The sequence below is a fragment of the Bufo gargarizans genome, chromosome 2, assembly GCF_014858855.1.
Source record: "Bufo gargarizans isolate SCDJY-AF-19 chromosome 2, ASM1485885v1, whole genome shotgun sequence".
NCBI lineage: Eukaryota > Metazoa > Chordata > Amphibia > Anura > Bufonidae > Bufo > Bufo gargarizans.
The window spans coordinates 704,431,336-704,445,850 of NC_058081.1; the positions used below are offsets into that span (position 1 = coordinate 704,431,336).

Here is a 14,515-nt window from a genome sequence, read left to right on the forward strand (position 1 = left end):
TTGTGACTCGGTCTCCCCTGGTTACGACCACCGCTCTTCTCCAAAATCCCGATGGCGCGCTTGCCCAGAAGACTCCTTCTTTTCTCCCAGCCGGGCCACTCGCTGTCCTGAACGCGCACCCTGCCGCGCATGCGCGACGGTGACTTCTTCCCGGCCAGAATAGTACAGAGCTGCAAACGTGCACGCCGGCTCTGTACTATACTGGCCAGAAATAAGTCACCATGGCGCATGCGCGGCGGCGTGCACGTTCAGTCCAGCGCGCGGCCCGGCCGGGAGAAGACTTCAATCAAGATGAAGCCTGCCCCCAGCCAGAATCCAGGAAGTGAACGCGCGGTGGCAGCAGGTAAGTATAAAAACGCAAAGTGGGATAACCCCTTTAAAGGATGTGGTCCAGGCCCTGCGGATAGAATTGAGAGAACTTCGGCTGGAAGTGTCCCAGATGAAGGCAGAATCTACCCGGCCTCCGGAAATGACCCCAGAACCCCGCGCCACTCCACCTAGGATAAATCAGGTGCAGGATTGATGGAGCACTGCCTGGGGGATCTCAACTTCGAGTCAGTATTGATATACCTGGACGACATAGTAGTGTTTGGGGTCTCCTTCGAGGATCATCTCCAGAAGCTGCGACAGGTCCTAGGACGGCTGCGAGACCATGGGCTCAAGATCAAGCCCAAGAAGTGCCAACTGTTTCGACAGCAGATAGAGTATTTGGGACATTTAGTCACCCAGAAGGGGGTAAAGCCAGCCCCTCGCAAGGTGGAGGCTGTCCAGAAGTGGCCCCAGCCGAGTACACTACGAGAGGTGTGGGCGTTCGTGGGACTGGCCCGCTACTGCAGGAGGTTTATACCCAAATTTGCTCATTTGGTGGGCCTGTTAAACAAGTTATCAAGGGGCACTGCAGGTTGCCCGAAGAATCGTCCCATCAAGTGGGGACCCCAGCAGCAAGAGGCCTTTTAAGCAGTGAAGGAGGCGCTGACCAGAGCCCCGATTCTGGCGTATACGCGCGGTTTGACACCCCATTCTTGCTGTACACTGATGGAAGTCTACATGGTCTGGGGGCCATGTTATCCCAAGTCCAGGATGGATGTGAGAGAGTCATTGCCTATGGCAGCCGGTCTCTGAGGGAGTCAGAGCACAACCCTGACTACTATAGCTCCTTTAAATTGGAACTACTGGCACTGGTGTGGGCCATGACCGAAAGGTTCACGGAGTACCTGACAGGTGCAGAGGTGACTGTGATGACCGACAAAAGCCCGTTAGCACATCTGGAGAATGGCAAGCTTGGTGCGCTTGAGCACAGGTGGTCGGCTCGCCTTTCTAAGTACCAATACCGCATCAAGTACCGGTTAGGTAGGGAGAACAGCAATGCAGACACACTCTCCCGAGTCCCTGTAGGGTTGTCGGCTCAAAGGGCGATGAGGAGCTAGAGGACACTGAAACTCCTGACCTTGGTCGATTACCCATGTTCCAGGACACATTCAAGTGGGGTGGCGTCCGAGATGCCAATGGTGCTGGGAAAGACGTTGGTTGATTGGGAGAGGGTCCAGAATGGCTGCCCGGACCTGTGGAAAGTGAAATAATGGGTCCGGATTAAGATCTGGCCTCAGCCAGAAGAAAGGGCCCATCTGACTCCAGAGGGCCAAAAGTTGTTGAGGCAGTGGGATAAGCTGACTGTTACCCAGGGCCTCCTGTGTCGGACCATATACTTGCAATCAGAGTTGCAGTACCGGCGACAGATTGTCATTCTCATGTCATTGGGACCGGAGGCTGCATGGGAAGCCCATGAGAGGGGTGCCCATTTTGGGAGCGATAAAACGTTCAAGTAGCTCCAACGGCTGGTATACTGTCCAGATTTGGCAGACATAGTGGCCGAGGCATGTCTTAAGTGTCGACACTGCAGGCTGAGTAAGAGTACTGAAGAGCGGGCTCCTGTCCAGGCCATCTGGACCTCAGCACCCCTAGAGCTTCTTATGATCGATTATGTACAGATTGGGTGCTCTACCTCGGACTGTTTAGTCATAACAGATCATTTCACAAAGTATGCGGTGGCTATACACACCAGAGACCATACGGCAGAGTCGGCCGCTGAAGCGGTCTGCAAACACTTTATACAGGTGTTCGGGTGTCCACGGAGGATACATTCGGACCAGGGGGCATGTTTTCAGGGTACTCTAATGAATGAGCTGTACCAACTGTATGGGATTGAACGTTCCTGCACCACCCCGTATCACCCCAGGAAAACAGGGCGTGTGAGCGGTTCAATCACACCTTGCTCCAGATGCTGTGGACTCTGGAGGACAGCCAAAAGGATCAGTGGCCCGAGTACCTACCTGAACTGATGTGGGCCTATAACAACAGGGTACACAGTACCACCGGATACTCACCACATATGCTGTTTGGGAGAGACCAGTGCAGAGGGATGGGTATGCCCCGGGTGATCGAGTAATGGTCAGAGACAAGCGGCCATCTTGGAAGTTTTATGGGTGGTGGGAGGCGGTGCCATACACAGTGAAGAGGAGGGTAGACCTTGCCATCCCGGTCTATGAGGTAGAGCCAATAGTGACTGGGGGGCCCTCACGAAACTTGCACCGTAATATGTTGAGGTGTTGTAATTTTGATGAGCCAGTGTGCGTGGAGGAGATGCCTCCTCCTGCTCAGAGTACAGAGGAAATCCCCTTAGAGGAGGAGAAGGAGGAATGGTGGGTTGTCCCTGCCCCCGTACCCACAGAGGCTCTAGCCGTGGCAAGTTTGCCACCCAGGGAAAGTGTTGAGAGGTCAACAGCACCTCTCCCATTAAATGTGCCTAACGTCCCCAGTGCTTCTGAGCCTGTCACTCTACGAAGGTCAACAAGGCCCAATGCTGGTGTTCCCCCACAGTGTAATGCCCAGGATGAGTTTGTATGGGGAGGATAGCCGAGGATGACAACCTCTAGTGGGGTGGCATGTGAGATGGGGAAACTTCTCTCCTTGTCTGAACACTGTTTGTGTAGTGTAAGGCCTCATGCACACAACCGTTCCGTTTTTTGCGGTCCGCAAATTGCGGATCCGCAAAACACGGAAGCTGCCCGTGTGCCTTCCGCAATTTGCGGAACGGAACAGGCGGCCCATTGTAGAAATGCCTATTCTTGTCCGCAAAACAGACAACAATAGGACACATTATATTTTTTTTGTGGGGCCACGGAACGGAGCAACGGATGCGGACAGCACACGGAGTGCTGTCCGCAGCTTTTGTGGCCCCATTGAAGTGGAAACAAAACTGCGGCTCGGATGCGTACCAGAACAACGGTCGTGTGCATGAGGCCTAAAGGAAATGTTCTGGACTGACATTCTGCTGTTTGGCCACAAGATGCCGCTGTTTCCAAAACACAGCTAACAGACTGCATATATTTTCATATTAATGAGAGGTGGGGTTTCAGAGCCTGGAGAAGAAAAGGAAGCATCCATCTTAGAGGAAGCTGAGACTGAGAAACTGTGTGAGCAGAGAGAATCTGACGGCATCCAGGTGTGAGAGCATCCATCAGTGACCAGAGCTGGAGGTAAGTGAAGCTGATTGTGTTCAAGACCCTGATCCTGTCCAGAGGAATGAGGATTGCTTCCAGGAACGCTGATGAGAGCTGAGGAGCAAAGCTACATACACTGCGGGACCGCATGCTTGTTGGAGAGGCATTTGTTCTGTTCAGAGTCACCAGCGGTTGCAGAGCAGACCCGGGTCGGTAAGATCGCGCATGCTCCTCATTACAGTGTTGGCGCCTAGAGACTGAGACCAGCTCTGTAGTTAGGGTTTCTGTTTGTGTCAGGCCACAAGTGTTACTACTGTTCATTGCAAGGACTCCATAACTTAAAGTGACATTTCACATCGGAGAGCTGATAAAATTCCGACAAACTCAAGCCAGGCTGGCGTTTTGCTCAGAAGGAATACTCAGGCACGTGCTACAAGACCAGTTATGGGAGGGGGAATACTGTAAAGCTTTGTAAGATTGTTAGCTGTTGTGCTGCACCGCAGGCTAGCCCCTACCACACACCCATACAGTGGTTCTTGTTTTTTTAGGGTAATAACAGGTAAGGTGTGGCAGTTTAGTTTTGCCCGCCAGTAGGTAAATTGCTGCATTTTCCTCCTGCATCCATCGGAGGGCGCTGTGCTGTGCAGCACAAGGGTCTCAGCCTTCAGGCCAGGTGTATGTAAATCTATTGGAGTTTTCCAGCATTTGTGGTTGTTTATTGCCACATTTAAGTAAAATTCTGTTTTGGCAAAAGCTGGTGTTCGGTTTGCTTGGGCCCACCCCGGTACACGGCATACAACTATGGGGGCATTATGTATACTGTGAGGGCACTGTGGGGGCCACGTGAGGTCCAGGAGGCACTAGGGGGCATTATGTATACTGTGAGGGCCACGTGAGGTCCAGGAGGCACTATGGGGGCATTATGTATACTGTGAGGACACTGTGGGGGCCACGTGAGGTCCAGGAGGCACTAGGGGGCATTATGTATACTGTGAGGACACTGTGGGGGCCACGTGAGGTCCAGGAGGCACTAGGGGGCATTATGTATACTGTGAGGACACTGTGGGGGCATTATGTATACTGTGAGGACACTGTGGGGGCATTATGTATACTGTGAGGGCACTGTGGGGGCCATGTGAGGTCCAGGAGGCACTATGGGGGCATTATGTATACTGTGAGGACACTGTGGGGGCCACGTGAGGTCCAGGAGGCACTATGGTGGCATTATGTATACTGTGAGGACACTGTGGGGGCCACGTGAGGTCCAGGAGGCACTATGGGGGCATTATGTATACTGTGAGGACACTGTGGGGGCCACGTGAGGTCCAGGAGGCACTATGGGGGCATTATGTATACTGTGAGGACACTATGGGGGCATTATGTATACTGTGAGGACACTGTTGGGGCCACGTGAGGTCCAGGAGGCACTATGGGGGCATTATGTATACTGTGAGGACACTGGGGGCCACGTGAGGTCCAGGAGGCACTATGGGGGCATTATGTATACTGTAAGGACACTGGGGGCCACGTGAGGTCCAGGAGGCACTATGGGGGCATTATGTATACTGTGAGGACACTGTTGGGGCCACGTGAGGTCCAGGAGGCACTATGGGGGCATTATGTATACTGTGAGGACACTGTTGGGGCCACGTGAGGTCCAGGAGGCACTATGGGGGCATTATGTATACTGTGAGGACACTGTAGAGATTGGGATGTTAAAACAAAATGGCTGTTTTTAAAGGCCATTAAAAACGTATGCAGAATAGCCATAAAAATACGGACAGATGGACAGAAAATGTGTGACTGTAGCCCAAATGTAGTAGAAACCACTACTAGTTTTCTGAAGGGCGAACCTAATATGTTCCGTTAATACACTCTAGGCATTAGACAAACCATAGGAGTGTATCCAGAGTCTTATTATCTCCACACATTATAGGCCCCATTTACAGGGCTGACCTTATCCTATTTGGCTGCAGGGCACCTGCTGCTAGGGCTACTCTGCCAGCAGTACCGCGAGTCCCCGCACGGGGGCGAACTATAGCGCGGTTTCCGGACGCTAAGAAGGACGCTCTGGTTTCCCCTGTGGCCATAGAGACGGGCGGAAGTCCGGGGTGTAGTAAGATGGCGGACAGCGATTACGAGTCGGTGTTGTGCGTTAAGCCGGAAGTTCACGTTTACCGGATCCCACCCCGAGCGTCTAACCGAGGTTACCGGTGAGTACCGGGGGCAGAAAGAGCGGCGGAGGCTGCGCTGGGGACTCCTGGAGCGTCGTAACCGATCTCTCCTCTCCACAGAGCGGCGGAATGGCAGCTCGACCAGCCGTCCTGGAGCGGCCGCCTCCGCGTCACCGCCCTGGGGAACAAGGCGTTCATCAAGCTGGAGGATAAGAACTCAGGTGAGGAGGAGATGGGGGGCTAATAATATAAGGGGGCTAATGTGATAAACAACCCTCTATGGGGAGCTCTGCCCCTCACATGGGGGAGGGGAGCAGGAGACATCACCCCCTCCGACCATCAGGCTGATCCTCACTTTGCCACACTGAGGAGATAAGCACCGCCGCAGGAAGGGATGTGCCGCTTATCTCTTCCCACTATATGGCACATATTTCCCATAGAAAACAATGGGAGGTGGAGTAAAGTCTGCGTGGGAAAATGCGCCATGTGGACATACCTTCAGGCTAGGGTCACATCCCTGCGGCATTTCCGTACCAGTATGGTGTGAACATAGCCTTAGCCTGGTACACGATCCTCCTGAATGTGGTAAAGATGTCGGCTGGGGGGGCGTGTACTTCCCGCTGCCCTCATCTTTTGTCAGTCTCCCTGGACTATGCCCTCATAGACCGTGGCCGGACGCCGCTGTAATCTCGTCTCTGCTGATGAGGCGGCTCCTGACCTCCCCTCCCTGCTGCTGTCAGGATTTCCTTTAAATCTGAGGAAGTCGGGGGGGTCGCTGCCCCATTATCTCTGCCCCATTATCTTTGCTCATGTGGCGAGTCCTTATAGCGCTTACTTCGGGGGCAGAGGGGATGATCAGCCCTCAAGACCTGATATTGCAGCTCTCCGTCTCAAGGTCCTAGGTGGAGGAACCGCTCCTGACTTGTCTGTTTTAGTAACTACTTGCATTCCCCTTGTAATAACAGTTCTGGAGCATCTGTTCTTGTGTCTCTGACATGTTATTCCTCTATTATTCCTGCTAGATGTTATAAATGAATTGCTATAAGTTTGCAATGAAGGTCCAGATGGGTGTTAGCAGTAAGCGGGGTGTCTGACACTGGCAGCACTGATTGGATAGTGTCAGGGACCCTGTACCCTTACTGCAGACTGCTAGCAATTCATTCATAACTTCTAGTAGAAATAATAGAGGAACGGCACAACATGCAGACATAAGAATAGAGGCTCCAGAATTGCTATCCATGAAGCTATGATAACAGACATGTCAGGAGCGGGGAGAGGTCCTCTTCAAAGCTGCGACTGTGACAAGAAGGGACGTCCCTTCTTGCCGTCTTGTGCCTGTCCGCTTCTGGCTTTGTTACATTCGGTAGGAACTCCCATAGAAGTCAATGGAGAACACAGCGAGGCTGTTTATCGTTTTACCTCTGTGGCCCCGCTCTGGAGATAGGTGCAGGTCCCACCTCTGAGACCCTCTCATATGACATTGGTGGCATATCCTAGTGATATACCATCAGTGCCTGAGCGGACACTTCCCTGCAGCCCCCCTCTCTCCTTCGGGGCAATTCCCGCAGATCCTTATTTTGCAGTCTTCCCTTTCTCTGTATCGTGCCTGCTGGCCCCCCTCCCTTTCTGTATCGTGCCCGCTCTCCTTTTTCTGTGTTGTGCCTGCCGCCCCCTCCTTTTCTGTGTTGTGCCCGCTGCCGACCCCCCCCCCCCCCCCCCCCCCCCCAATGCTCCTCCATTTTGCTGTAGCCTGTGTTTGTCTTTCGCACTCTGCAGGGGAGCTCTTTGCTCAGGCCCCGGTGGAGCAGTTTCCCGGAATCGCTGTGGAAAGCGTCACTGATTCCAGTCGTTACTTTGTGATTTGCGTTGAGGATGGGAATGGTGAGTGCATGCTGGGGGTTCCTTGGTAAGGTCATTCTAGTCTTCTTCTGTGACTTACCTGCTGTTTTTCCTTCATCAGGACGGCGGGCATTCATCGGTGTGGGATTTGCTGACCGCGGGGATGCGTTTGACTTCAATGTGGCTCTACAGGATCACTTCAAGTGAGGAGATATCTATGCAACCAAGTCCTTTAAAGGGGTATTCCAGCTTTCTGACATTGATGACCTATCCACTAGATTTTAGGTCATCAATATCAGATCGATGTGGGTCCGGAAGCAGAAGGCTCCACCCATTGTGTGTTGGCCTTGCTGGCGTCTGCAGCTCGGCTCCCAATGGCAGAGGTCACATCCTGGTGTCTCTGGTGGATGTCCTGTAGTTTGTGTATTAAGATTACTGCACTGACTGATGTTTTGGGATTTGTGGGGCACACCCTGAGGGCCGATGCTTCTAATGGTCTCCAGCTCCTCCCTGACATCTCGTTACGTATGTGTCACGTCTGCTCCAGTGTCTGATATGTCTGGATCCTGATGGCAGGATTTCTTTCTTCCGTGACTATGGTCTTGGTTTTTCTTCCCGCAGGTGGGTGAAGCAGCAGTCGGAATTTGCGAAACAAGCTCAGAATCCGGATACAGGGCCAAAGCTTGATCTCGGCTTTAAGGAGGGACAGACCATCAAGATCAACATAGCTGTACGTCTTAAAGAGCCCCTGCCAGTGTTATATTGGCTACCGTTTTGAAGAAAGACATTTAGGGGGTTATTTATTAAGCCCCTGCGCTGGCGATGGGTCCGCCAAAGTTGTGAAGAGGCACTGGCCTAATTTTACACCATTTTCTACGCCTAAAACAGGTGTAGAAAATGGTAAATGAGACAGGCCTGTCCCCTCGCACACCACTCCCCCTTTTTTGTAGCGGGAAAAAGTCAGTCAGTAACCTTTGCGCTACAATCTGTGACTTATATACACCCGAAAACGTGCATATATTTGATAGTAAATGACCCCCTTAGTACCTATCCACATAGACTTTGGATGGAGCACAGCATGCACGCCCCACTTCTGGAAATAAAAAGATATGAGTCTCTGTTTAAAATACTTGTTCTCTCTAGCGCTGCAAATCCAAAAGACGATGTGGGAAAAGTCCGCTATGTAGATAAATGTGGAGGAGGATTGCGCTGCAGGAGAAAAATCTTCTTGTAAATATAAGTTCCTTATGGAAATCCTAAACCATTAGGATCACAGACCAACTTTGCAACCTTCACTGGTATGGAAATCTGTGGTATAGAAAACGCACTATGGTGTAGCGAGTTCAGACATCAAACGCACCATGTGAACAGGATATACTCACAAGATTCCAGATGGGTGAGTGCCCGTAGAGATCTAGACGATGTTTCCTATAGGGCTCTGCTAAAAGAAAACACTATGGTGCAGTAGGAAAGGACACGGTGCACGCCTGCAGGACAAATGTACTTACAGAACTTCTCTGGAAAAATGCAAAAGGGATCCTGACAAGGTCTTCACATGCGGCCGGCCGCATGTGAAGACCTTGTCAGGATCCCTTTTGCATTTTTCCAGAGAAGTTCTGTAAGTACATTTGTCCTGCAGGCGTGCACCGTGTCCTTTCCTACTGCACCATAGTGTTTTCTTTTAGCAGAGCCCTATAGGAAACATCGTCTAGATCTCTACGGGCACTCACCCATCTGGAATCTTGTGAGTATATCCTGTTCACATGGTGCGTTTGATGTCTGAACTCGCTACACCATAGTGCGTTTTCTATACCACAGATTTCCATACCAGTGAAGGTTGCAAAGTTGGTCTGTGATCCTAATGGTTTAGGATTTCCATAAGGAACTTATATTTACAAGAAGATTTTTCTCCTGCAGCGCAATCCTCCTCCACGCCCCACTTCTGCTCCATTCAGACTCCTCCTAAATGCAGAACTATTTTCTAGTGGCTTGTGGGGTTCCACTTATCATACATTTATAGGCTGCCCTTCAAATATGCAAAGACGACAGTGCACACGGCCGTTGATGTTTTTGCGATCCGTAAATTGTGGATCCACAAAACGCAGATACTAGGCATGTGCATTCCACATTTTGTGCAATGGAATGGCTGGCCCCTAATAGAGCAGTCCTATTCATGTCCGAAAAATAGGATGTTCTATTTTTTTTTTTTTTTTTTTTTTTTGCGGGGCCGTGGAAGGGGCATAAAAAAAAAAAAGTCTATTTGTTTCTGGCTCCATTGAAGTGAATGAGTCCGACCGCCCAAAAATGCAGATAAGGTGGGGGCCCAAAAATTTTTTTCCCCGTTTTTGGCTTTTCGTATACGGAACCAGGTACTCCGTATGCCTTCTGTTTCCGTTCCAAGATAGAACATGTCCTATTATTGTCTGCATAACGGACAAGGACAGTACTGTTCTATCAGGGGCCAGCTGTTCTGTTCCTCAAAAAACTGAATACACACGGACGTCATCCGTATTTTTTTGCAGATCGTTTTTGGCAGACCGCAAAATACTGAAAAAGCCATACGGTCGTGTGCAAGAGGCCTTATCCTCAGGATAGGTCATCAGTATCTAATAGGTGGGGGTCTGATTCCCGGCACCAACACCATGTATCAGCTGCGGTGATGCGTCGTCCTCCAACAGCACAGTGTATTGTAGAGTGGTTGTGTTTGGTATTCCAACCCAGGCCTATTCACTTGAGCTGCGCCATGTGACTGTGGAGCGTGACATCACTGGCCTAGGAAGAGACCCCAACAATGGCCAAAGCACGGCAGCCTCTTCATGCAGCTGATCGGTGGGGTGTCGGGAGTCAGATCACCACTGATCAGCATTTTATCCCAGGAAAACCCCTTCATAATCCTCTTGGCACCCAGCAGACTCTTGACTATTGGCTTTCTCTAATAACCTGTCTCCATAGTCTTGGGGCGCTTGGCTGTCTTCTCTCTCCCGAGACTCTTTCATAGTCCCCATTTACCCCAGTAACCCTCAGAGTGCCGCTCTGATAGACCTTGTCCTTTCTTTTCCCTCAGAACATGAAGAAAAAAGAGGGCGTTCCTGCAGCTGCTAAACCGCGTCCTCTGAGCGCTGGAGCCAGCCTGCTGCCCCCACCACCTGGCACCAAGACAACCTCTCACCAGAGCGCCCCGCCACCGGCCGCAGCCTCAGGTACTCCGCTCATCATTGTCATATAGCACACTGTATGTGTCGGTGCGTCCCCAGGATTTTCATCTTGCGTCTCATTTGAATGTAGTCAGTTTGGATGTACCCCAGCGTCAGCTGTAGGTGAAACTAAGGATCATGTTATATTTCATCATGTTCCATGCTTCGTGGAGATAAGCGACATTGTCACAGTGATTTATACTCTTCTAATCTCTCCCGCTACAGGGCTGCTCTTGGATATTGGGAGTTTCTCCTCCAGTGCAGAACCAGCAGCTTCTACAGATGCTTGGGGAGATTTCACGAAGGCTTCTGGGTGAGTGGGGTCTGTCATTACAGGGGTGGAGGGGCTCGTCCTTCTCCTTCCAGGACTTTATAATGGAAAGTTGTCTACTGTTCTCTTTTGCTCCTCACAGTTCAGCAGCCAGCCAGCCAAGCTCCGGGTGGGTTCAGTTCTGATTGTTGATTCTGGACCTTGGACCATCTGTCTATGAACACTGGGTTCATTCATGGACGAGAGCAGCACTAGAAGTCTTGGATTTTGTGGACATAAATCAGCATTTCGAGATGCCACAGCTTCTGGCGTTGCTCCTTTGAACTCAGTGATGGCGTCTGAAGAATGTGGGCGGTTTTCAGTTTACTCACTTGGGTCGGGGGCTCCCAAAAAATGTGGCATCTTCTTGGATATTGGTGTCTTCTGCTGCTGGGAGCAGAGTTTGTTCGGAAACCACATGGACCATACTGGATGAACGGAGTTCTCTATGGGAGAGCCTGCTTCTTCCCTCCCCATTCATGGAGGGTTAGGCTAAGCTCGTGCTCCCATCTGATGTCCCCCTTAAGGACAATCGTATAATCCCCGAAAACTGTTTACTTAAAAATGGCGCAATTTTGGACACAGAGCACAAGTCACAACCTCAGTTTCCTTTGGCGTGCCTAATGTTATATATTAGGTTATACGTAGTCGCTGCCACCAAAGAGAGCAGTAAATGGTATCTCCAGTGTGAATACAGGGGTGCACCGTTAGTTATGCCCCTTCTGCCTGAATCTGAGGAAAGCTGGGCAAACAGTATCCGATATGCGCCTCTTCATAATTTTGACTGATTCACCACCAGCTCAGTAGTTATTAAGACCAGCATCTAAAAAGCCAGTCTTAATAAATGACCCCCTAAGATTTTAGATCAGGTTTTCATACTGATTCCTGAGTCATCCCCGGTGTCGGTATTGCTAGGGGGGCGAGCGATGCTTGCACGTTGGCCGTCACCCAGCTCTCTCCAAGGGCCTTCTGTGCAGTTGCTCTTTCTGGAGTTGTGCACTCCCTCCCCTGAGTGCCCCCCTCATAACGTTCTCACCCAAGTGCCCCTGTCGTGTTTGAATGTAGATTTTGGGGGTTTTTGCCTTCAGCCTTCTGATGCGGACACAAGTCCCTTCCCTGCCCCCGCCCCGCCGTTCTGTGCACTCCTTTACATTTGTATATATTTTCACTCCTTGTCAGAGCTTTTGGTGCAATGAAAATTTCCAAAGATTTTAAATGATTTTATACCTTGTAGAGAAGAAGAATGAGAAGACTTTATGTATAGCGAGGGGGCTGTGGTGATATTCCTGAATGTGACTTCTGGCTCCCTTCAGAACGTCAGTTTGCAGGTACATCATGTCTTATACTCCATTCACATCCAGAGCTACAGGTAAAAGGGTTTTCCACGATTTTCATATTGATGGCCCATCCTCCGGATAAGTCTTCAATATGACATAGGCAACGTCCGACTCCTAGCACCCCTGACAATCAGCTGTTTGCAGGGGCTGCAGCCCTCCATGAGCGCTTAGGCCGTGTGACAACACCTTTATCACCTGGCCTAAGTGCATCTCAGTCCCATTCAATTGATTGGGGCTGAGCTGTGATACCAAGCACGGCTACTATCAAATGGACGGCTCTGTGCTAAGCTGCAAGGAGGCTGCAGCACTTATCATGGCTCCAGTGAGTGATCGGCCAGGGGTGTTGGAGGTCGGACCCCCACTGATTTTTTTCATATGGCCTATCAGCGAATAGGCCAATGATGTGAAAAGTCCTTTAAAAAATTTCTGGCCGCCTGTTAGCTGTCAGACTGCTACACCACATATCCCAGTGCTGCCCCCTGCTGATTGACTGTACAGGGCATTCTCAGCTGTTGTCCACTGAGGACTGGGCATTTGTGATAAAATAACACGCGCTATTTCATCCAGCGCTGACTCTCTGATTCCAAGGAGCAGCCAACAGAACTGCAGCTCTGGATGCGAGTGGAGTAGAAGCCATGACGTCGCTCAGAATCTGTACAACAGAAGTAACTGAAAAATTTCCAAAATGCCTACTTTATAAAGAGAGCCTGGTTGGTTGCCTTGGCCGAAGAGCTGACACTCTCTTGGACGTGCACGGCCCTCTGTGTAGCATTCCCTGCTTGTATATGGACCAATAATCAGACATATATGTAATGTTTTTCTATTGCTGCAGTGATCTCTATTTTTGGGCTCTTACTATTAATGGTGTGATGTTCTAGATTCGTTGCTTTTTGAGGCTTTTGTTCCTTTAATATTTGTGAAATTTTATGAAGATTTATAGTAGTGGAATAAAATTTTATTTCAGTAAATATAAGAAGCGATGTTGTTCTCCATTCCTGCATCCTTCATGCATACATCTACATTGTGTAGTTTTCCTGCTCCACAGCTCCAGTCAATCTGCCAGTGTGTCAGTCTTCAGCGGCATTCTATTCATTAATCAGTAACCTCCAGGATAGACAGAGATTCTTAAAAGGGTTTTCTGAGATATAGGAATAGGTCATCAGTATCTGATCGGTGGGGGGCCACCACCCGGGACCCATGTCAATCAGCTGTTTAAGAAGGCTCACACTAGCGCTGCGGCCTTCTCCCTGCTTGCCAAGCACAGCGCCGTACATTGTATAGTGGCTGTGCTTGGTATCACAGCTCAGCCCCATTCACTTCAATGGGGCTGAGCTGCGCCTAGGCCACATGACGGATGAACGTGAATACACGTATCCTAGGAAAAGCTGAGAAGGCTGCGGCACTATTGCTAGCCCTGGTGCCTTCTCAAACAGCTAATCTGCTGTTCGAGAGGGCATCAGTAGGTCATCAATAAAAAGATCTCGGAAAACCTCTGAGTCTAGGGTTACACACTGACTTGTAGTTACACCATTACATTGCATGTACCTTTAGTGAATATGCTTGTAAACTAGCGCAACACGATGGTCGTCAGAAATCCAAACCTGTTATATTGCCATGAGGTTTTGCTGATGACCTCAGTTAGGCCTCCTGCACACGACCGTTTTTTTTTTTTGTGTTCCATATACGGAACCCTTCATTTCAATGGTTCCGCAAAATTAACCGAATGTACTCCGTATGCATTCAGTTTCCGTTCCGTTGAAAGATAGAACATATCCTATTATTGCCTGCAAATCACGTTCCGTGGCTCCATTCAAGTCAATGGGTCCGTAAAAAAAAACTGAACACATATGGAAATTAATCCGTTCCATTTTTGCGGAACCATCTATTGAAAATGTTATGCCCAGCCCATTTTTTTCTATGTAATTACTGTATATGCCATACAGAAAAACGGAACAGAGACGGAAACAAAAAAAACGGACCGCAAAACACTGAAAAATCCATACGGTCGTATGAAAGAGGCCTTACACTGTGAACATTTCACCTGCTCTGAGGTTCCAGTTTTTCACCATTCTTCACATAACTATACATATTTCCATTCTTTGGCGCCATTTAGGATTTTTATTTTTATTTGTAAGGTTTGTATCACATGGTCTGGGTCACA

General features: G+C 50.0%; 1 protein-coding gene across 1 annotated transcript; it reads left to right on the top strand.

The window, feature by feature from the left end:
• Window positions 1-5,586: 5,586 nt before the first annotated feature.
• NECAP2 (NECAP endocytosis associated 2) lies at window positions 5,587-11,357 on the top strand. Its single transcript, XM_044282506.1, has 8 exons — window positions 5,587-5,713; window positions 5,795-5,895; window positions 7,451-7,555; window positions 7,635-7,716; window positions 8,135-8,243; window positions 10,578-10,713; window positions 10,933-11,020; window positions 11,121-11,357. Exons 1-8 carry the CDS (start codon window positions 5,622-5,624, stop codon window positions 11,161-11,163), a joined length of 756 nt encoding a protein of 251 aa, XP_044138441.1. The 5' UTR covers window positions 5,587-5,621; the 3' UTR covers window positions 11,164-11,357.
• The last annotated feature ends 3,158 nt before the right edge of the window (window positions 11,358-14,515 follow it).